The following is a 23,120-nucleotide window of genomic DNA, read 5'->3' as shown; positions in this document are numbered from 1 at the left end:
AAAACTGTTTCACAATGTATTGTTTTATTTGAAAAGTTGGAACAGAGAGATCTGTGTATATTTCAGACAAATATGCGAAAACCACATTTTCTGAAGCACATTTAAAGGTGCAAAAAAAGTCAAGGGCTGCACTAACCTTTGCATAGGACTAAATTCTGCAGGAAAATCCGTTTTCATCAAACATGTCAAACCTGTGTACATGCAGTATAGAGCTAAGCAAGAGGGTGAACGATCCTAAGAAACATCTCAGAAGAGTCCAGTGTTTCAGACCTTAGAAGATTCATCCAGAGTCACTACAATACTGGGCTGTGTCAGGTTATTGCTAAATGTTTGTGTCAGTGTGACCTGCTAGTTACAACATGTTTACTGTCTGATATATCTGGTATGTATGAAATATACAAAAATATAAATATATGCAAGACCATTTCACACTTTTCACGCAGATGCACAACCTAATTAAACATCATTCTGAATTAGAGGGTTTCACTGTAGGAATAAATAACTTGAATTTAAACACGTTTTGGAACAAGTGATATAATTAACAGTGGATATATCTGTAGTTATGAACAGGTCATCTGCCCACACTGTGTGGTATACACATATCGTACTGCCACAAATATCCAGATTTATATATCTGCAGATTGGGAAAATCTAATTACACTTTTATTCATATAAATGATGATGCAATATATTCAGCTTCAAAAGACAACTTGGGACACGTTTGTTAGTTAGCGCTCTTTACTGGCTAAATATGAAGCTCGAACCATCAGCCGGTTAGCTTAGCTTGGCTAAAAGACTGAAAACAGCTAGTTTGACCTTTCGAACAATCTGTCAACTATTAAATCAGAAGCTCAACTATAAACATTCTACATTTAATATCTGTACTGAGCAAAAGAAGGGAAAGGTTAATCCAATAACAAAATAATTATGTGGCTCAGGTTCCTGCGTATCCATCATAATTACATTATCTTTACATTCATAGTGGAAGAGTGGAGGACACTTAAAAAAAAGGACTAAAGTAAGTATCTAATGTAGCTAAAAATAATAAAATAAATGTTTTTATACCCTAAAATAAAAACAACCCTGTGTGCAGGAACATGTCCAGAGGGTCCGGAGTGCAACCCCAAAAGCCAAATCTATGATTGGCAATTTGGCTTATCAGAGGACTTAAGCTAAAACAATCTGGTCGTTTCAGGGAGATAGGTCAGAAGAGTTTGCATGAACTTTAAATCATGACTTTGCACATACATCTTTGTTTAAAGAATCCAGCTAAGCAGATGTATATGTTGCCAAATTGTGTTACTTTTACGCACGTATCATTAGTGGGGAGAAAAAGAAATTAATTTGCATGTGTGCCCACAAACGTCATGCCTCCCCTGTAAAAGCCAGTTCTCCGTGTGGGCCACCCCGGTCAAAAAAATCTGGACACGCCCCTGTCTGTCTGGTTTCTGGTATATTTTGTAGTGCTGGTAGTTGATGCTTTCCCCAGTTGACACCTCACCAAGCTGTTTTCACCACCTTTCAGTCATAAAGCTAAGCCAGTTGGATGCTTATTATATTTAACTAACACACGTAAAATTGGGGTTAATTTTGTCATCTAGCTAACTCTCTGCAAGAGAGCTAATCAAGGTAACACGCCGTCCCAGAATGATAACATTTCAAGGAGTCACATCATTTTTTTTTGCTTTCATTGAAAAACATGCACACAAACAACAACCACTTCAACTGTGAAAGTCAGCTCTTCATGTAGGTTATGCTGTAGAAGGCAACACTGTTGAATGCAGATTCAAGACAAAGTCAGCTTCTGTGTTATCCACGACAGAAAAGGAAATAGGGATTCCAAATAATAATCACCACATTTTATCCTGCACGCCTCTGAGCTCCTCCATTGTCCTTTCACTTGGGCGGAGGACATGCTGGTGTCCAGATTTAAAAGGATCAGCAGGACAAACGCTCTTCAAGGTTATATTCAAAGTGCTATTTACAAACATATACACATTATTATTTGTCAAAATATAACCACTCTATTTGATAAATTAACAGTAACAAAAAATTATATAGTGTCCAGAGGAAACGACAAAATCCTTTAACAGTGAAAAATAGAATTTAAGGAGTTGAATATAAAATACACAGCTGTCTAAAAAAAAACAACCAAAAAAGAAGAAAAGTAAGCAAAGACCCCGAGTTGCTCAGCCTTCTGATTTAAGTCCCAACATTAATTATGATCCCAGGTCGTCATTTGTAAAACAGTAAATAACATTAAAAAAAAAAAAAAAACATTCAAACATAAGACTTTTAAAGATCTGTAGAGGTTGTGAAATTTAGCCCAATACAATAAAAAAAAAAAAAAACATCATTTTCAATAATAGACCTTTCAGAATCAAGATGCTTAACAATCCTGTAACCTTCCCCCCGTTTCCCTCTGTTCACACTGACATGGTGCTGTATTGCTGTTAAAGTGCATTAAAACCGCTGCAGCTTCCCCCCCCTCCTCCTCCTCCTCCTCCTCCTCCTCCTCCTCCTCAGACCAGGCTGAAGCCCTCGTACTGCTCGACGGCCTGGGTGAGGCGGCGACGCAGAATCTCTTTGGTCTGATAGCGGGGCATGTCAAGCAGGTTGTAGCAGGTGTGGGCCACTGGAAGGTAGTGCTCCTCGGCTGTGGTGGACTGGATGACGATGCGCAGGCTCTCCATGCCGTGGATTGGGATACGGTCACTGCCGGTCAGGAACACTGCAAGCATGCAAAAACAGAGATCTTTACTGAAGTGTTTATGAGACGTCTGAGAGTCAGAACTGACACACGGTAATTCAATGCTTACATAAGAACTGCTTCTTCTTTTCTAGAGGGAACTCGTGGAAAACCTCCCAAAAAAATCGGACTGTTGGATGAGTGGCTGTGTATTCTCCTTTGTAAACGGCGTTCTGCGAAAAGAAAAGACATCATGATGAAACGTTTTACACAGTTTGATCATCACTCTTTAACAGCCTTCAACACTTACACACACCTTCGATGCTTCTTTCATTTTTCTCCACATTCTACACGACAAATAAAAACATATTTCACAAATCGGCTTTGATTTCTGCGACAGCTTTAGCCTTACACAAAAGCCCCAACTCTTATCCGAATTACAGGATGTAATCTGCACAACAGGAACATCTGCACATGTGCGCTGATACCAGCGGATGAATATGTGAAAACCAGGGACAACAGATTCAAATTGACCTTGTGGTTAAAAATGATTGTATTAATTGAAATTTATTTTAGGATCTTATTTTTTCCTTTTAGACACCAACTCAGCCAACATTCACACTTCAAACCAAACCTGGAGTAATCTGAAAGTACAAACTCCACACAGAATCACCTACTTACCTACATACCTGCCTATCTATCGGCTTTAAAGGTCACATATGAACTGTGTTTGACCACGCCCCTCCCTTGAAGGGGTTGGGTGGTCTTTGTGTTTCTCGCTCTATGCCCTACTGTTTACAGTGAGAAGGCAGACTCAGAGGACAGAAGACACACCTAGCTCCAGGAGTGTCACCCACCTGGGGGAGGGGCTACTGCCCTTTGTGATGTCATGAAAACGGAAAATCTCCTAACGGCTTGTTTGAGCGCACATTTTCTGATAAGTGGAGCAGGTGAAAAAAAAAAAAAAACTGGGGAGGATGGACGTTCCTCATAGTCGAGGGATTTTCAGACAGACTAATAGTTCTATATCAGCGGAACGATTTATACCAAATGTTGGCACACTCATGTTTGACACGGGATATTTTCGGAGGTTTTTGGTGGTCAGTTTTCCGAGGTTCTGTCCAAACTGACTCCCCCCTGACTTCTTACACAACAGAGACGACAAACAAAAACCTGCAGCTGCAGAAAAAAAAATCTTCCCAGAGAAACTAAGCATAAAGAAAGCCGTCATGTGTTTTATTTATTTCATCGTTAGCTTCCCTGTGTGCTCAAAGTAACTTGATAAAAGTCAATTTGCAAAAATTGTATCAACAGGGATTAGAGGATTTCGGCTTTGAGTCATTCTAGTAAATCTCAAAAAAAAAAATCTAAGCACTCCTCAAAATAAGAGCCGTGCTCATGAAGAGGAGATACGTTATCATGTTGCCACGCAGGACAGTAAATGTGTCTGAGGTCCAGTTTGCAGTAACTCAGAAGTGTTGTGTTCTCTGTTTTTACTAAACACCACACGCACAGATTGTTTTGGATCTCCACACTGACCTTCTCCAGCTCCTCCCAGTTGTAGTTGTTGTTGCCGACCACCATGGCCATCAGCTCAGACGGCTGGAACAGCGACAGGATTTCCCCCCCGCACACTTTCAGGAAGCCGGAGGAGAAGGCCGAGTACTGCTCGCTCACCGAGTCTGTGAACACGTAGCGCAGGTAGGCCTCGACAAACTCCTTCCTGAAACACACAGGTGGAGGAAACCTTCGCTGATTTGTTCTCTAAAGCAGCTCACACGCCACTTTACGGGGAAATAATCAGTTCAGACATGAAGGTGAGACTGTAAACACTCTCTTCCTTCTCCATTGTGTGTGTGTGGTTTTTTGTTCTCCAACAAACATCCAGCCTGACCTGAGTTTGTTTACAACTCAGTGACGCCTCTCTTCAGAACCTGCTCAGGTAGATTAGAACGGTAAAAACATTTTCAATAGTTTCAATGCTAAAGCCATAACAGGTGATGGTGGCTATTTTATAAAAACACCATTTCAATCAGTGAGTGTGTTGAGGGGATTTTTGCAGACCTTGCCATCTGCTCAGAATCAAGCAGCCAGGCGTGCTGACACCCTCCACTGTCTCTCCTACTATCACTGTAAACAATGTTGCCTGCTCAAGGACAAGCTGAAGAAACAGGGTCCGTCAATGCCAGAAAAACGCACACTGAGTGACGCAGAACATACCGGAATCTTTTTTTTCCTTTTTGTTTTATGTGTTTCCAAAATTACCTTGACCTTCACTTGGAATAATGGAAAATGAGCGGCCAGCTGTGTGTGCACATGATAATCTCAGAGCTGGAAAAAATAAATAAATTAGAAAAGCGCAGAGTTGTCTGTTGACCTTTCAAAGAGAACACAGTGAAAGCTTTAAAACCCTAAAACAAGGTCATTTAGAGACGGAGAGTTGATGAATTTCAGATCTAATCTTGATCAGCTGCACAGTCTCACCTGTTGTTTCTGTCCACACTGATGCTCTCTCCTCCTGGTACCAGCTCCTTGACTTCGGTCATCCCGTAGTTCTCCCTGGTGATCTGAACACAAAGTGTGCACAAGTCTGCGTTTTAGCTGGAGTTTCTCACACTGCCAGGGTCAAACCAATTCAACAGTTTCCAGTCATATGACGACAGATTCGATTTGTTTCTTAAAGGTGCACTATGGAGTTTGGGTGGAGAAATGTTAAAGTTGGAGAAATTCTGTGTTATATGTTCATAACTCTATAGACAAAGTGTCCTGCAGAGGAAAGTGCAGTCCCTGTCACACTGTTTGAAGATAACATGGTGATGGGCTGCAACAGTGAAACTGAGCTTTTTAGCTCCAAACTGTTTTTCAATGACCCATTTTTTCTTTTTTTGTGCATTCAGTTGTGAAAATATTGCATCGAATTGTTTTTCAGTTCTCGCTTCCAAATTTACATCGTGCAACTTTCATGTCAACCAGAAGCGACTCTGTGAACACGCGGACCTTATTTTCTGTACTTGAGATCAAGGTGAGTAACGGATGAAACAGCTGCACTTACAGCAAAGTTAAGAAGGAACACCTCCTCCACGTCGCCTCCTTCATAGTCTAGAAGTTGTTGTAGACTCCTGATGAAATGTAACAGACGGACCAACGTTAACATTTCATGAACAAGCCAGCAAAGGGAAAACACAGTCATCATCTTAATGCAGGCCCAAATCCTCATCATTCAGTAAACATGCCACAGAGTGAAGACAGGACGTACATTTCAAAACAGCTGCCTCATGCATGTTATACCACCTTATAGATGTGTCATTTCAGAAATATCAGTGTGATCCTAGCTCTGTACAGCCGGCCTCTTCAGACACTTTATAGTTAACGCCGCTCATCACAGCACTTCATCTGTCCCTGTCTGACTTTTAAATTGAAAAGCAGAGATCAGCTGTGCCTGACAGCTGCGTGGATCAGACCAATATAGTAGGGAACACCCAAAGCTGTCAGTAAGTCGGAAACATATTTGTACGCACGGGAAATGACTCAGAGGGAGTGTCAGATTTTCTTAAACCCCATCAAAACACGGGGAGCACAGAAAGAGGACGTAGAAATAAAAAAGTAGATCATGTACAATCAGTTTACAGTTTAAGGTCATTTGCTGTTTTTAAAATACTAAGAGACAATCCAAACGACTGTCGTCTCAGTGAAACGAATACTTTTAACACAACAGCATGACCAGATTTGTCCTTCTTGAATAGTCACGGTGCTGATCAAAGTCAAAATGTTAAACTGACGTTAAATGTACGTTGACTCCAGGTCCTATGTGGTTCTGTTCTCTCTTAAATAAACACCAAGCACAGATCAGCCTCAGTGGCAGCTTTCAGCGTACTAATCTTAAAATCAATGGTCAATTGAAAACAACGAGGAGGAGCGCAGAGGAAGTGCTGACTCTTCTACTCTAAATCAGGGCAGCAGGATTCCCCAGCGGCAGACAATTTGACTTCTACTAACACAAAAATAAACACAGAGGTTATGTAAGCCATGACACTGCTATGACCTCACCACTAACTCTCCAATTCTTCTTTGTGTGTTTTTGCAACGCTTTAGAGTTTTACATTATTTACATTTGTGGTTAAACTGTTTTTAACTCAACTCAAAAAAAAAAAAAGTCTCATAACAATAAAACAAAGTTACTGCCTAATCTAAATACGTTGTATTATCATATTACTTCCTAAAAGCTCAGAGGACGTGCTACCTGGCCTCGGTGGGCGAGAGCTCGGTGAAGTCCTCCAGCGTTGTCGACACGTCGAGCAGCTTCTTGTAGAGAGCCAGGGGGAAGTGCAGGTCCACCACTGTGGAGTTATAGATGGCCAGGCCGCAGATGATCCCGATTAAGTGGAACCAGTTCTGCTCCACAAAACACTGAAAACACACACGAGAAAAGAAATGATCGGACGGTTTGACGTTGATAAACCAACAGGCCGATCGCCACATGAGCTGGCAAGTGCCAAGGGCCCAAAATATTGGACTGAAAGGTTCTAAGCCTTCTTGCAATTAACGTGTGAGAGAGAGAGAGAGAGAGAGAGAGAGAGAGAGAGAGAGAGAGAGAGAGAGAGATTGATTGAAACTGCAATCAGCTGTTTGTCCGTGCCGACTACAAACTCTTTTGTGTATAAAAGGAAAGGAGGAACAATAACTTTGAAAGAGTGAGTCATGGTGGAAGGGAGGTCCACATTTTGTCGGCTGTTTAACCTTTCCAGATTGTGTGGGGACCATAATGTCCAACAGGAAGTGAACGTTCCATCATGTAGTTTGTTTTCAGTGAAGAACCACACGCAGTACAGGTGTTATATATGTGTGTATGTAAGGGTCCAGGGCGAAGTTGTGTCCATGGCCCCATCCCAACATCATAGGAGAGTTATAAAGGTTCATGTATTAAAACCTTATTCACACTGACTTTGTTCCGGTAGAGGGTCACTGTTCTTGAGATTCAGGGACATGGTCTCTATGTTTTGTAAACCTCAATGTTGCCATGGACACCTCGCTTTGTGTGATTACAGAAACAAAGCAGCGTCCTAGAACACACAGCTGTGGGTCAAAATACAGCCAAAGCACCGAGACTGGAGATGAATATAAAGTGTGATATATAATATAAAACACCTTTTACCTACTTGTAAAATCATACTATTGTTCATTTTTAAAAAAGCTTGATCAAATAAATAACTGTCCCTTTGTTTTAATTGAGCAGCATTAAGTAAATGATTGAAATAAAGATTTAAATTCCTTTTTGAATTCTCCTTACATCCTGGACACCTGAGTACAGTTGTGCTGTACAGAGTGACTTACTTTGTCTGAGAACCAGAGCAGGTTGGACTCATTGTAATGCGTGAACATCCCATAAACAGGATCCATTAGCTCCTTTAACAGCAGCAGGAAGAACTCTTTAGTTACTCCGCCTGCGTCGACGGCTTCCTCGCCATCGAAGATCACCTGAGGGAAGGGAGAGGTCAAGGTTTGTGGAAGAGGAAGAAGATTGTTCTTTTATCCCACTTTCAGATTATTGGTTGTCATTCACAAACCTTGAGCGGTTTCTTGAGATCCACATCGGAGTACATGGTGAGCTCACGTAATGTGTCACTAACTAAATGGTTCCTGCGCACATGAAGCACCAAGTACGGGTTCCTTGCGAGGTGGGGTTCCAGCGTGAGCAGCATGAAGACATTGTGCAGGTTTGCACCGCTTACTGCCATCTTCAAGACGGGAAATATAAACACATTCAAAAGATAGATAGATGATGGAACAGAACAACCAAAGCAAACACAATTATAAACTCTTCAGCCAATCGTTTTATCATTCACACCAGCTACCTGCATTTGCAGTTCAGCGTCTGTTTGCAGCATGGTTGTCTTGGCTTGAGCATTCAGTATGAACGGGTAGGCACATAGGTTCAAGGAGGGAAAGTCACTCTGAAAGGAAATGAGGAAATATTCTTACTCCACTTGTGTTTCTTAAGGGCCCTTTGTATAGTTTGTTATATTACTGATGTTTAAGATCAAACTTTAAATTAAGTACCTGTGAAGGGGATGATCCAACTTTCTAGAAAACAAGAGAGAAAGAAAGAAAGTCGTTGAAGCGAGTTTATAACAGACCTAAGATACAATCAAAAATGTGAACCAGCAGCTTTATTGAAGGAGCCTGTATGTAACAGTAACACACACACACACAAGCAGTTGTGGATACAACTTTGCACTGTCCATGCAGTGTGAATGACATAGATTAAAGGGATACTTCACCCATTTACATGAAGCTGTGTATCATTAGAAACATGGTAGTAGTGTTGAATGGTCATGTATCCAGCCCTCATTTCGCCCTGAGATGAGAAAAATGTATTTTTCTTTGTTTGAAAGTTTTCTTCATGCGATGCAAAAAGTGTCATATTGCATCACATGAAGAAAACTTCCAGGCAAAGAAAAATACATTTTTCTCGTCTCAGGGCAAAATGAGGGCTGGATTCACGACCATTCAACACTACTACCATGTTTCTAATGATACACAGCTTCATGCAAATGGGTGAAGTATCCCTTTAAGGTTGTGAGTGAGTCAGAACTCACAATGTCAGCTTTACTCAGAAACCATTTGAGGTAGTCTTCCTGGATGTCCACCAGGCTGGTGATGTCAGGGATATAAAAGCGGTTGTACTCCACATGGTGGGCCTTTAAGTTGACCTGTTGATATGGAAACAAACACATAAATACCAATGAGTGCACTGAGCAGACAGTTGAAGTGATGAGTTGTAGCATTAGCTGATCTGTGTTGATACCTTATGGAGTTTCTCCAGCAGCCTTAGCGTGGCAACAAAGTAGTTCTCGTAGAACACGGGTACGAGCAGAGTCTTTCCTCCAGTCAGCATAAACACCACGATGCTCTTGTACATGTCGACCATTCTGGTGAACACGCTGCCGTCCACAAAACACCACCAGTTATCTGTAGCAACAAAAGAGACGCATCCAATTACCGGTAATTCTTTAGAGCGAACACCTCACTGTACCTGAACGTTTACTTCTACAAGTAATCGAATGCAAACGTGTGCTTTGATTTTTTTTTTCTTTCAAAAAAAGGATTTTGTTTGGCTGTGTCCACCAACTAGCATATTTTTTTCTGAGGACAAACGTCTTTTTTCAATGGTTTCCAATGAGGAGAGAGCGTTCACAGCAGAGAGTGGCCGCCTGGAAAGAAGTGAAATCTTTTTTTCTAAGTGCTTCGCCCTTTTTGTGAGAACGCGCTCAGGTTGAAAATCTTTAAACCTTTTAAAAAAAGGCTCCGTTGACGTCGCCAGCACTCTTTTCCAAATGTTTGATATTCCCCTGAGTTTTGCTGACTACTCATGTTTTGCACCCACATCCTCTTTTCTCTCTCTCTTTTCTCTGTTTTTGATCAGAAAATAAAAAAACAATTTAGAAAACAAAACATTCAGTAAAAAGTCATATAAAACGTTGTCATAGAGACAGGATGAACGTGCAGCGCTTTTCTTCTCAGCACACAAACTCTTTATGCAAACCCCCCCGAGCGCACAGCCAGCTCTTTTCTTTGTGGGAAAAAAACGCGAGGTGGACTCGGGGCACGAGGAACCTTTTGTTCAGTTCAGGTTGAATTGTTCTAAAATACAGTATTTAAAGCTCCACGGTTACCATACCAACTATATATAGAGTTAAGTGGATTATTATGTAATGATCTGCAGTGGAACATGCTGCTTAATGGGAGCATTTGTACTTATAGTTAATGTTGATGCTATTTTTGCACTTCTGCCTGAAGGAAGGGTCGAGAGGAATCTTGTAAGCTGAGGTTCCAGTTTGCCACCAACTACCATAATAAAAAAAATCCACTTCTAGATGTAAACAGATGTTTCGGGTTATATAAAGGTAATCAGCTAGAAAGGAGAAGAAAGAAGGTGTGTGCATGCAGGTACGATACCTAATACTTTGCTGGGGTTGGCATCGAGCCGGAGGATGGCCATTGCCAGGGGGATAGTGAGGCGGATGTAGTTCTTGGAGTCCAGCAGTGCCGGGTACTCAGACAAGATGAGGTAGATCCTCATGGCCTCGACATCAGGAGGGGAGCGTGGTAGCTGAGGGATTAGAAGACTCTCAAAACTCTTGCTGGCCTAAAAAGCCGGATGGACACGAGAAGAAGAAGGACGACAGAAAGTTTATATTTGTGATTTTAATAACATAGTAAGAAACCCATTTAGTGTAATTTACTGTGATCTGTTTGAAAGGAGAAAGTCAAAGCAAATAAAGCAGAGCAACTTATGAATTACTATTCCACTTCAAAATAAAAGAGCAGTGAGGAAGACGTGTGGCTAACTGAATGTTGGGAGAGGCTTTTAGTGGTTTGGAGTTTGGCCTTGTTTTTCAAACAGATTTGAATTCATGTTGCTTTAAAAGGCATGAAATCAAAACCAAACACTGCTGAGCTAATGTTAGAGAGTATATGACTCAGGATCTGCTGCAGAACTAAATGTTCTTTCAAAACAAGTCCCATATTCACATATGTTGTTTTTCTTAGACACGCTAGATAATCCAAACCCCGACATTTGTCCTTTAACTTCTTTCTGATGAAAAAAAGACCAAACATTTGGGACATTTTGGCTCACATGATCAAATCAAAAACACATTTTACTGTTTGATATCCAGGTAACCTTGTGTTTGGCAACTGTTTAGATCTGAGCTACAGTACCAGGCGTAGAAGTGGAGAAAGTTGTAATTCATCTCTCTGCCTGCTGGTCGTAAGTGGTGGAGAGATGCCTCCTTTATTTTTGGAGACTTCCTTATTTTCTAAAAAATTGTGTCAGACATTTTTCTGTGGCCACTTATTTGATGTTTCCACTGTGTGTTAGTGACACTATATATGCCTAGACTACATATTACACCAATACAATTCATTTAGAGTTGTGTTGATGGCCACCTAAAGACGATGAGGTTCAAGGTGGTCTTTATTATCCCTGTGCTGCTTGTCTATCAGTCAGCAGTAAACACATCTGACAAACAATTCAAATCCAACATAAAGAAGACGCCAAAAAGTAAAAGTCCAATGGACAATAAAAACGATAGATATAAATAAAAAGCAACACAATAAGTTGATTAAAAAGGGAATGGCAGCAGGGAGACATTTTTTTCGTCTCCTTGTCCTGAACATCCTGGTGAGATGTTCACTCTCCTTTTGGTTCTTTTTTCTTTTCTTCCAGTCAACATGAGCCAATCAATTAATTGCTGAAGGAACTATTGATCTTTTAAGCTGCTGATGGTCCACTATATAAACCAGGTAACTGCTAACTTAGTCCATCACATACACTGGAGAGGCACCATACTGTGGATAGATGAGTGTGTTTGTAAACAAGAGTGAGAGTGAACTCAAACAGAACAGATAGGGCTATAAAACTGAAATAATAACGTGAAAGAAGCTTAAACAGCTCAACAGAACTGAAGAATACAGAGTCGGGGGATAAACTTGACCCATTCAAGATAAAGGTAAGTGATAGGTGCAGCTTGAAAAAGCCTCTGGGACCTGACTAAATGAAACAGGACTCCTGTCGTGTAAAGAAGAGAAAACAGCAGTGTGGTCATTTCAGTAAGGAAAAAGAGGCAACAATGGGAGGCATTTTAAACTAGCACGACTAAATGTAATCCTGCCTTGGGTTGTTATTAAATTACATTGAAAGGATATTATCTTGTGCACTTACAAACATCAATCAACCACAAGTCAATACCTGCTCCAGGAGTCCAGAGAAAGCAGGTTTGCTGAGCGTCTCAAAAAGCATTCTGACAGAGTTGAGATCGATGCCTGGGATCTTTGGGTTGGTTTTGAAGTGTGTATCATCACTGAGAGAAACAAAGCAACACACATGTGTTTGGACCATCTTTGATGTCTCAGTGATCACTAACAGGACATAAATAGTTTAGAGGTCAGATTCAGGGACAGTAAAGCCTTGATTAAAAAAAAAGAAGACACACAGTACTTTGGATCAAACAAAACAGTCTAAATAAAACCCCAGCATGAGCAAGGATAACACTAGTGAGGGGAACACACTCAGCCTGAAAGTATTCCAGTCAATCACGGAGCAGATCTGCAGCCAGGGAGCCTGAACACAACCGCAAAGCCAACAAAACCCAGCAGATGAAGGTCGGCACCTTGTTCAAGAGTCACCCGTCACATTCTTCTAACAGCCGGTATATTTAGTCATAACACTGATATATCAGATCTGATGTTGTGCACACTGTTTGCCAAACTATAACCAACCATGCAAATAATACTCTGTGAGGTTTAGCAGTGACTCACATCATTCTGCGAGCGGCGAGCTCTAAATGAAAGAGGTTTACATGAAAGTTAAGTGCTAATAGCTCGACACTGTCTGTTACTAAAACATACAGACAAACGTACAGACTTTGTGTTTATGCACCTTTGGTCCAAGAAGCTGGCGTTCCAACAAGCAGTAGATGAGAGTTGAATGATGATGTCACTGGGAAAAGAAACATGAAAGAAAAATATCAGAGCAAAGAAAGCAGAGGGGAAAAAGGCTCAAATATGATGTGTTTTATGTAATCGATGTGTTAAAAGATAACTAACACAGAACATTTGACAAAATAGCCTTCTTACTTTGTGACACTAGAATCTGGGCTGTACATCAGCTTCAACCTCCAGGAGTTTAATCTTTCCGAAGTGATCGGGGAGAGACTTTTACTGACATTGATCACTCTGAAGTCTTCCGTGGCGACAAAACTCTGCAGAAAGGAAGACAAACAGAGAGATAACAGCAGAAATGTTCAAAGATTGTCTGTACTGGATCATCCCAGGAGAGTGTCACCGCTCATCATGAAGACATTTAGGCCTCGCTCTGCTGCACCAACTCTCTCCTTCATGAAGATCAAACAAATGAACCACTCCTGAGGGCTTTCAACGCAGAGGCCGAATGCTGGTTATTTCTTTATCGGGACGCATTCCTGACAATTTGCGGGATATCTGCAGCAAACAAGTGCTCCATTTACAGCGTTTAGAAACACAAGTCAAATCATTAAAGACATGAACGCCACCATGTGGGCAAATCCTGGAACTGACACGACAGAAAGCTTCAATAAAAATGTTTCTGGGTTTAACATTTTTAGCTCCAGGTTGTTGTTGTTTCTTTACTATAAACAAGTTAAATGATTTGGGTGTGCCAGTTTGCGTTTGAAAAATGGAAATCTTCTCATTATTTATTAGCTTGTTTTGTTTCCATTATGGCAGGGTTAACTTGAATTATGGGTTTAGTGGTGATGCCAGTTTCACTTCAGCAAAAAAAAAAAAAAAACTTTTCATGACACATTCATCATGTTTCCAACTTTCAATCAAACAATTTAAAATATATGATACTGTATGTAAGGGTGCTTTGCTTTCTGGGGGAGAGATGGCAATAAAACGGACAAAGAGAAGAACTGGTTAATAGACATGAAGTCAACATGCTTTGAAGGGAGGATTTATAAATGAAATCACACACCTGGTTAGTGGAGTACAATAAGAAGCTATGGTCTCCCCCACAGATGATTTTGGTCACTGTATAATGTTTGGATTCTAATAAACGAAGGAAATAGAAACAGCATAAGTAAATATTCAGGATCCACTTTCTTAACCCCAGCTGAGGAAATCATCATATGTAACATTCAGGCATATCGAACACTTACGCCAAACAATCGTACACAGTTTTATTAATTGACATGTTTGTCATTTAGGACCCAGTCCTCCGCTGCTCACCTGTTCTATGGACATTTCCAGTCAGGAAACTGGCCTTGACAGGAAATGGGCTCCTGGCATCACCCAGTATTCCTGTGCCTAACTGCCCATGGCTGTTACATCCGAACGCATACACCACACCAGAGGAAGGCACAAACGCCAACGTGTGGTGCCTGCCAACAAAAAATAATAATTCACACTTTGAGGACACAGGGAAACTGAAGCAGCATGTATCTGTGTCTCCTATAGAGCCTCATTTTAACCCAAAGAAATGACCATTCAATTTGATTTTCATTTGTGCTCCTTGGCTTGTGTGGTTGTCATGCTGTGACAGAAAAAGTTTACAGTAAAGCTTTTTGTAAGTTTATATCCTTTATATTTCCCTCCTCATATGAAAATATCACTGCTAAACTAAATGACATGAATATGTATCAAATATGAAATTAAACTATTCAAACTGTTTCTATCACGTGTGCTTTTTCACTCTTTCTGATAGTATTTCATTCTCCCTTCCGTTAACTGTTAAATCCGTTAAATGTGGTCAATGAGGTTGATAAAACCCGATAAGTGCAGCTGAAGTTCATGCAATGCAAGACCACCACTCTGGGGACTTCAACCTTAAAAAAATGCCATAAAGTTAACGAACAACGTTCTCAGACTCCACATGATTCACACCATCACATTGTGCAGCTCTGTGAAAAGCGTACCTGCCACAGGTGATCTGGGAAACCTCAGTGCCCATGAGCTCCAGCACTCGTCTGGGCAAAAGTTCATTATTAGTGGAGCCATGACCCAGCTGACCCCACGAGCCATCACCAAATGTAAACAAGCCGCCATCCTGCCAGAGAGAGAGAGATTGTTGTTTGTTTAGGCTTTGTACTGCAGTTAGTCAAACAAAAATAATTGTTTTCTCCAGCAGACAATAATGAATTACATCATACAATTTAGATTTTGACTGATGAATGAATGAAGGCTGATATATTGAGATGTAACATGGAGCAAGAAGCAGCACACTAACAGCACTCCCAAAACTGAGAGGCAATTACAGCCAAAGTGGACATTTAAACATTTGTTGGCCTGGATTATAATCTCAGATTATGAAGCTCTGCAAAGCAAGGACACTAGGTTTGTCTCTATCCTTACCTTTGTGAGTGCTGCTGTGTGTTCATCCCCACAGCTAATATGAACCACTTTTTGAGATCTCAAGAACTTGATGTGACACGGGACGGCACGATCTGAGGACAGGAAGAAAAACGAGCGAGTAAGTCACGCTGCTTTTCACTGCTGCTGTCCTGATGGACTTAAAAATAAGGAGAAGATACAAATCTAAAAGACAAATGTAGCCGATAAGAAAACATTTTAACATGAGAAAGAGTCTTTCTTCGGTGTTAAAATGGGTACAAATGGCGTAGTATTAATCAATTATCCAACTTGTTCTTTATTTAAAATAAAGTTTTTAACTTTAAGAACATTTGGCGCATCTTTAAAAGAAAGACCTCTATTGCAGGAAGCGCCATATTATTGCAATGGCTGCTTTTTTTTTTAATCCGGTTTGGTTATTACCTTGTTTATCATTGAGACCCAGTTGTCCAGCTTTGTTCTTGCCCCATCCAAAAACTGCTCCAGACAAGGAGAGAGCAAAGCTGTGGTCTCCCCCGGCCGTTATCTGTGCCAAAGGAATTCCAGCCAGAGACTTGAGGGGATGAGGGAACAGCTTGCTGGACTCTTCTTTCCCCAAACCGAGCTGACCGTTGGTGTTCTGGCCCCACGTGAATAACTGGCCATCTAGGAGGAAAAGCACACAGACACAAAAAGGGTTAAATGTGAGTTTATACCAATAATCCTCTCAGGGGTAACCACGTGAGGTAAATTCGTTGTCGTTGAATCTGAATCTATGTGACGTAATTTGGTACTGTATCTATATCCATAAACTGTCTTAAATATAAACTCTTATACACTGAGAAAACATGCAGACCAAATATGGAGCATCTTTCTCATCTGTCACTCTGAAATATGACGAATGACTTAATAACAAATACAAATACAGGACATCAACAAAGGGATATAATCACTACAGTTCACAGTTTTGTCTGGAATTAAAATACAAAGACTTTGCATCGAGGCTAATTGATGGCTAATGAAAGGCAGGGTGCCAAAGAAAAAAAAAAAAGTGCAGCCCGCACAGTATGTTTTGGTTGAGTGATGGCTCAAGTTTTTCACACACAAGCCATGGTAAAAGTCAACCAGTTGCCATAGTAACAAACAAAAATTAACAGAGGAAAATGATCATCAGACAACAGGTTAGAGAACATAAAGCAGAGTTTGACAGTCGAGACGATTGATGCAGAATGATGTCAACTTTCAGCGGCCGTCGGTCTGACCTGGACTTTAGAAACACAGTAAGTGGAGACGAGGTTGAAATCTTATTAGTATTCAAAGAGGAGTTTGTGTTTTCCTCACCTCGAGAAAGTGCAATGCAGTGCTGATTCCCACACATTACTTGAGAGATCCGATGGTCACAAAGCCTTTTGACCAACCTATGGGGGGGGGGGGAAGAAACCAATGATTCATACATTGAAATGATTAACATTATAAATATTTCATGAGGAAGTTTCTTAATGCACAATACTTTCAAAATGAAAACACAAACAAACACCATGTCTTGTACAAAGTGTGGGTAAACCACACGTTGTCCTACAGCTACATCCACGTTCTCCTCTTATCATCAGTTATCAGGAGGGGTCATTTCATGATGCAAAGGAAACACAACTCAGCCTCAGAGACTGTCTTCTAGTTTCTATTTGTATATCCTGTTGAAAAGCTGCAAAATCCGCCTTAATAAAATAACTCACAATCAGTGTAAACACCACGGGCCTCGTACACACAACTTCTCAAATTAATTTAATACAAATGAATTGAAAAATTAGATCACAACGATTCATTACTGATACCTTGGATGCATTGTCCAAACAAATGAAATGCACGTTTGTCCGCATTAATGAAAATATCACAACCTCCAAAATCTTTTTTATTTTTTGTTTTTGTTTTACTGCCTGCTTCTGCTCAGTCACCTTGGTATTCGGACAGCCGTCTCCGAGGTGCCGAGGCCGAGCTGCCCCCCTTCACTGGCCCCCCATGCAAACACTTGGCCCTGCTCGTTCACCGCCATGGAGTGGGCCCGACCACACGACACCATCGTGATCTTCTGAGTATCCAGAGCTCCTACCAGTTCTGGAGAGAGGAGGGAGAGAGGAGAATATTAATAAGCCACCTCATGTACAGGCTTGTGAAAGGTGGAGAAATAACTAATGATAAAAATGAAAACCAAAAATAATATGAAGTGAAAGTAGTTTGAGGGTTTTCATCGAGGAAATCCTCTGCACGTGTTACGGATAATAGACTTTTTTTTATATATGCTTAAGATGCAGAGAGTCTTTCATTTATTCATTGTTGTTCCAGTTTCACCCACACGCCTGTACAAACTATCTCATACAAACTTGCGCCCACATACCAACACAGACCCACTGCTGTCTGCAATCACTTCACTGGCTTTGAGAGTCTCAAGTGTCCAAGAAATCAGTTTGTGGTTAGATGTGCAACGTGAGCTAAATGGAGGCACTTTAACAATGTGTGCATGCTGAAGCTTTGTCGACCAGCCTTACATTACAACAAAGTCATTGTGCAATACAACATCGTATACAGCATATTATATATATATATATATATATATATATATATATATATATATATATATATATATATCATACAGGCCTGATGATATCTAACAGCAGGATAATAATACAATGTCACTGTGTTTTCATTCAAACACACAGATGTGTTTTCTGCTGAATCAGTAAAAGCTTAAAACCTCAGTCTGCAGCTGAGCAAGCAACTCTATAAAGCTGAGCTTCAGCACATTGGTGCATTGTGATAAATACTAAGATCAGCATGGTGACATGTTTATCGTAATAATGCTGCGATTGTTATATTAATCTTTAACACTTTTATAGTTTGGTGTTAGAAGGAAACTTTCTCTGATCAGCACTGAACACAAAGAACAGCTGAAGGCGCTTTAGTCGTAAGTCTGCTGATAAATGTTCATACACTTTAGACATGTTAAATTCAGTCCTGATTGTGACACTGGGAACTTTGTAAGAGCTTTGAGTAGATCAAATTCATCTTCTGAAAACTGTGAACTTTCATGGCAATCCATCCAGTAGTTTAATCTCATGTGTTGCTGGTAGTGTCCACTCGGAGTATGAACCTGACACAGGCTTATTTTAGAAGATCTCCTTCCTCTTTTTGAATTTGAATCATTTATAAAATCTCAGTTGCTTCATTAAACATCATGTTGTGATGTGAAGATTTGTATTTATTATACAACTATCTGGCATAATTGCAGGGATATCCCCAAACAACAAGTTGTTATTTTGTGACGGCATCTTTGCTGCAAGCCAGAAACAAATTCAGAATAATGAGAGGTTCAGCAGGAATTTCCTACAATACAGTCCAGATACAAGAACCAAAATAATAATAATAATAAAATTTCACAGCAATCCATTGGTTATGATATTTCAATCCCGTCTGAAGAGGTGGTCTGACAGACAGACACATAATTCTTTGTCATGTTCTAACAGCATTTTCACATATTTTTCAACACACACCTACTTACGGGAGTGCTGCAGGATGGTGTACTATAATGAAAAAGATTAAAGAAAGGGCCGTTTACCTGGAGAAGACCCTGGTTTGTCGTGGCCCAGCTGTCCACAGCTGTTAGAACCACATGTGTACACACTACCATCATGCAGCAGGAACAGCGAGTGTTGCCCTCCACAAGCCACCTCCTTTAGTCCCCTGTCGCTAAACACATGACAAATCCTGGGCTCAAACGTGGGGTTCTTTTCCACGCCAAAACCCAACTGTCCGTCCTTTGCATTCCCCCAACACAGCATGTTGGCATGGGGAGGAGGGGTGAGCACCAATCTGAAGGGGCAGCGAGTTTGATGCCAGATGGTGGAAGACAAAAAGTGTTTAGGCTTGAGAGCAGCCTCGCTTTCTCCTCTTCATGTAAATTCCAACCCTTGGAAACAAAAATAGGTTTATTAGACACCTTTCATCATTAGAAACGGACAATAATTATTCTTCACGTGTGAACAATGCGTGTTTTTAATAGTACAGAGTCAGCATGGGTTTAGAGAGGGGTGTGGCTGTGTGTGAGAGTGACGTAAGCTGCATGACAGAGGAACAGGAAGAGTGTTTAAATAAACTGTGTCGATGTAATCCCAGCTTAAGAAGCTCCGAGCAGCCCTGCCTTGCTGTCATTTGACTTGTAAAAACATGCATGTTACTGACCGATCGCTATGGGATACTTAGAAATGGAGATCATGGATGATGAGTCAAAGAACGAGGAACCAGGCACCAAATAAATCTACGACTTGTCAGAAAGTCAGAGCCTGGATCAGAAGTTGTTTGCTGTCTACCTCGACGTTTGTGTGAAGACAATTATTATTGTCTGTTCCACCTGCACTCGGCTGCCCATGTGTGAAGAAGACCAACCATATATATATATATATATATGGTCAAATGCACAACCACTAAAAATATCCTGTTTCTACAAATGTCATATTAAAGCGGAAACAAACATTTGATAGATAATTAGCCAACATCCACAGTGATCATCATAGTTTGTTATTTAACAAGAAACAACACTCCATTATGTTCTAATGAGAGTATTTTCCATTGTTTGCCCTCCATTTAAAGTAAATTCGATGAAGATGTTAAACTAATATGAGAAACTGTAAAAATCACATTAACTTTTCCCCATTGGGAATCAATAATGTTATATCCTATCCTTAACATGTTTAGTATTTGAAGGAGTGCTCTAAATAAAAAAAATCCCTTAGTCGTTAGTAGTAAAATATATAATACAATACACGATAACAACTTCTTCAATGCCTCTGTGGTTTTAACAAAACTGAACATTAAAGCCATCATGAGGGAAAAAACATGCTGTTGTAATATTCATATTTGAGTGCACCTATAATAAACGTCAGATGCAGGATAAACTATAGAAATACAAAGGGCACGTCAACCAAACACTGAAGAGAAAAATTACTAAAAGAAATGTCTTAATATGAATCACATGGAGAAAGCTGGGTGGCAGCTGTGTTCGTGTTTAACCTGTATGATGTGAATGATCTGTGAGGACATTGAGTATTAAGGTTACATACCAATAGAGAGAGAAGAGGAGTGGCCTGGCTCTGCGTTGTGTAGAGATGTTTGCATGAGTAGATAATGTATGTATTGACATTAGCTGTCAAAATATCAGTTTCTTGACGGATCCTACATATCTAAATACCTTCGTGACCCACACAAACCATTAAAGTTATCAGTTAGCTAACGTTAGCTAATTAACCTTAGCAAGCTACAACACCGCCGACTGTCAATAATAGCGATAAAACAAAATTTCCACACACCACAATGTTAAAATAAACAGAAACGGTGTTATAGTTATTGCTAGTTCGCCCAAAAAACAATTAAAATATTTAGTATATACCTGGACAGCTGCATTGTGATGTTGGGCGTTTGGTTTCGGTTCTGCTTAGAAATCCAGCTAGGAAGTGACTCCGCTGACCACGTCACAGGGCGTCAGACCTAGGAGAGCTGTGATTGGTCCGCAGAGTGCCATAACAAATTCTGGTTTGTGTTAGTGTTAAGACTGTATCACATTTTTCCCACGGTTTCAAACATTAATATGTAACTGATCATACTGCACCATATTTGTTACAAAATTGTGTCTCAAACGATTCGATTCAAGACCATGTTTTTTTGAACGCTCAGAAGTTCGATTGTTGCAGACTGTTACAGACAGATTGTAAACAGACTGCATGTAGCAAGATTCAAGATTTTTATTTTTCACGTGCTCATACAGATGTGCATTGAAATGTAAGGATTGTTCCGCAGGCCATGCAATAACACTAATAACAATAAACACTCAGTATAGCAATAATAGAATTGAATATAAACTAAAAAATAAAAGGAGTTATTTGAATGTACAAAAATAATAAACACAGAATATCTAGCGAAGGTCGCTCGAAAAATCAGAGGGGTATCATCCTTATTGCCACTATCATCCCTCCACTGGTTAACATCTTTTATCCAGATCAAGACAAATGCATAAAATATTTGTGTCGTCTCTGTTGCCAGCTCTTTACCGCGACATCTACTTAATATTGTTGTTTAAATTCGGTTAATTTGTTTGTGTGCTTTATTTGAGTCTACTCAATTTAAATAGGTTACTCGTTAGCAACTGATTTGAGTTATATTAACTCAACTTTAAAAAAAGTTAGATTTCATTAATAATTTGTGCTCAATCTGTTGGCTCAATTTTATTGAGTAGCAAATGTGTATCTATTTTTACAGATACATTGCCTCTGCATCTGTTGCATAAGATAAGATCATCCTTTATTCATCTCATGAGTGGAGAAATATAAAGTGTTACAGCAGCAAAGCAGGATAGCAGAAGAAAATCACGCAGTGCAAAAAAAATTAAAATAGATAAAAATATAAGTGTAGAAAAAAACATGCATCAAAAACAGTAATCAAGAGCTAGTACGAAAAAGAAATGTGCATCAATTAAAGAGCTATTAAAAAAACATGCCTTAGAAAGGAACAGTTGCAATGCCAATATCTTAAAGATGTAAGTCTGTATAAACAGTATATGAACACAATCATGCACACAGTGCATATAAGGATGGAATGTTATTGCACAAATTGTCCCATAAATAAATATTGCAATGCAATCAAATTTAAGAATAAAAATACAGATAAGATCAGGCGACATCTGCAGCAGGAAGGAAGGACCTGCGGTATCTCTCCTTCAGACACCGCGGGTGTCGAAGCCTGTCACTGAAGGAGGTCCACAGGGTCCAGGGGGCAGCCCAGGACAGATCTGCTCCTCAATAGTTGGGTACTTTCATGACAATCAATCAATCAATCAATCAATCAATCAATCAATCAATCAATCAATCAATCTATCTATCTATCTATCTATCTATCTATCTATCTATCTATCTATCTATCTATCTATCTATCTATCTATCTATCTATCTATCTATCTATCTATCTAACTAACTAACTAACCCCACAGAGCTGGTCTGCACATGTCTTGAGGAGCCTGGAGTTGATGCCATCCCGACCAACTGCCTTCCTGACCTTTAGCCTCCTCAGTTCTCTGTTCACCTGGGCTGATGTGAAGGACAGGCTGGAGCAGGGGGGCTGTGGGCTGGTGGTTCTGAGAGTGGAGATGTGACTGGAAATTGGGGGAGAGAGTGGTGTGCAGGGGGGTGAGGATGGGGTGGGGATGTGGGGTGGGGTGGGGATGGGCAATGAGGTGGGAGTGGGGGGTGAGGTGGGGATGGGCAATAAGGTGGGGCTGGGCGATGAGGTGGGGGTAAGGGCAGACGATGGTGATGGTGATGGTTGCAGCAGGATGGAATGGGTCGGGGGAGGGGTGGATGGCTGTTCAAATCTATTGAAGAAAGTGTTCAGGTCATTCAACCACTCCTGATCCCTAACCAGTTCAGTGTTGGAGTCCTTGTGGCCTGAGAACTGAAGTCCCATGATAATGAGTTTTACAAAAGCGAATTATAGTAAGCTGCAAACAAACAGTATTTGGTGATAG

General features: G+C 40.4%; 1 protein-coding gene across 4 annotated transcripts; it reads right to left on the bottom strand.

Moving 5' to 3' along the window:
* Window positions 1–2: 2 nt before the first annotated feature.
* Window positions 3–21,100, bottom strand: herc3 (HECT and RLD domain containing E3 ubiquitin protein ligase 3). Of its 4 annotated transcripts, none has more exons than XM_079336885.1 (25): window positions 20,994–21,100; window positions 19,167–19,517; window positions 17,509–17,668; window positions 16,898–16,974; window positions 16,001–16,222; window positions 15,581–15,672; window positions 15,145–15,275; window positions 14,459–14,610; window positions 14,205–14,278; window positions 13,328–13,452; window positions 13,131–13,190; window positions 12,441–12,552; window positions 10,646–10,835; window positions 9,495–9,658; window positions 9,286–9,399; window positions 8,747–8,770; window positions 8,542–8,640; window positions 8,254–8,424; window positions 8,021–8,164; window positions 6,930–7,096; window positions 5,742–5,808; window positions 5,174–5,256; window positions 4,229–4,412; window positions 2,820–2,922; window positions 3–2,731 (listed from the first exon to the last, which is right to left on the bottom strand). In XM_079336885.1, exons 2-25 carry the CDS (start codon window positions 19,387–19,389, stop codon window positions 2,523–2,525), a joined length of 3,147 nt encoding a protein of 1,048 aa, XP_079193011.1. In that variant the 5' UTR covers window positions 19,390–19,517; window positions 20,994–21,100; the 3' UTR covers window positions 3–2,522. The 4 variants fall into 4 exon arrangements, with proteins under 4 accessions (XP_079193011.1, XP_079193012.1, XP_079193014.1 ...); XM_079336886.1 differs by lacking the exon at window positions 20,994–21,100 and adding an exon at window positions 20,668–20,987; XM_079336888.1 differs by lacking the exons at window positions 3–2,731; window positions 2,820–2,922; window positions 4,229–4,412 and adding exons at window positions 4,758–4,850; window positions 4,955–5,020.
* Window positions 21,101–23,120: the final 2,020 nt, after the last annotated feature.

The sequence above is a fragment of the Symphodus melops genome (assembly GCF_947650265.1).
Source record: "Symphodus melops genome assembly, chromosome: 2".
In the NCBI taxonomy this organism is placed as follows: domain Eukaryota; kingdom Metazoa; phylum Chordata; class Actinopteri; order Labriformes; family Labridae; genus Symphodus; species Symphodus melops.
This window is presented reverse-complemented; position numbering and strand designations above follow the sequence as displayed.

Coding starts and splice junctions, on each gene's coding strand:
- herc3 (XM_079336885.1), bottom strand. CDS start 19,389: ATGCTGTGTTGGGGGAATGCAAAGGACGGACAGTTGGGTTTTGGCGTG. Junction 5,809..6,929: donor CTCTCGCCCACCGAGGCCAG/GTAGCACGTCCT, acceptor ACATTTCATCAG/GAGTCTACAACAACTTCTAG. Junction 2,732..2,819: donor AAAGAAGAAGCAGTTCTTAT/GTAAGCATTGAA, acceptor GCATGCTTGCAG/TGTTCCTGACCGGCAGTGAC.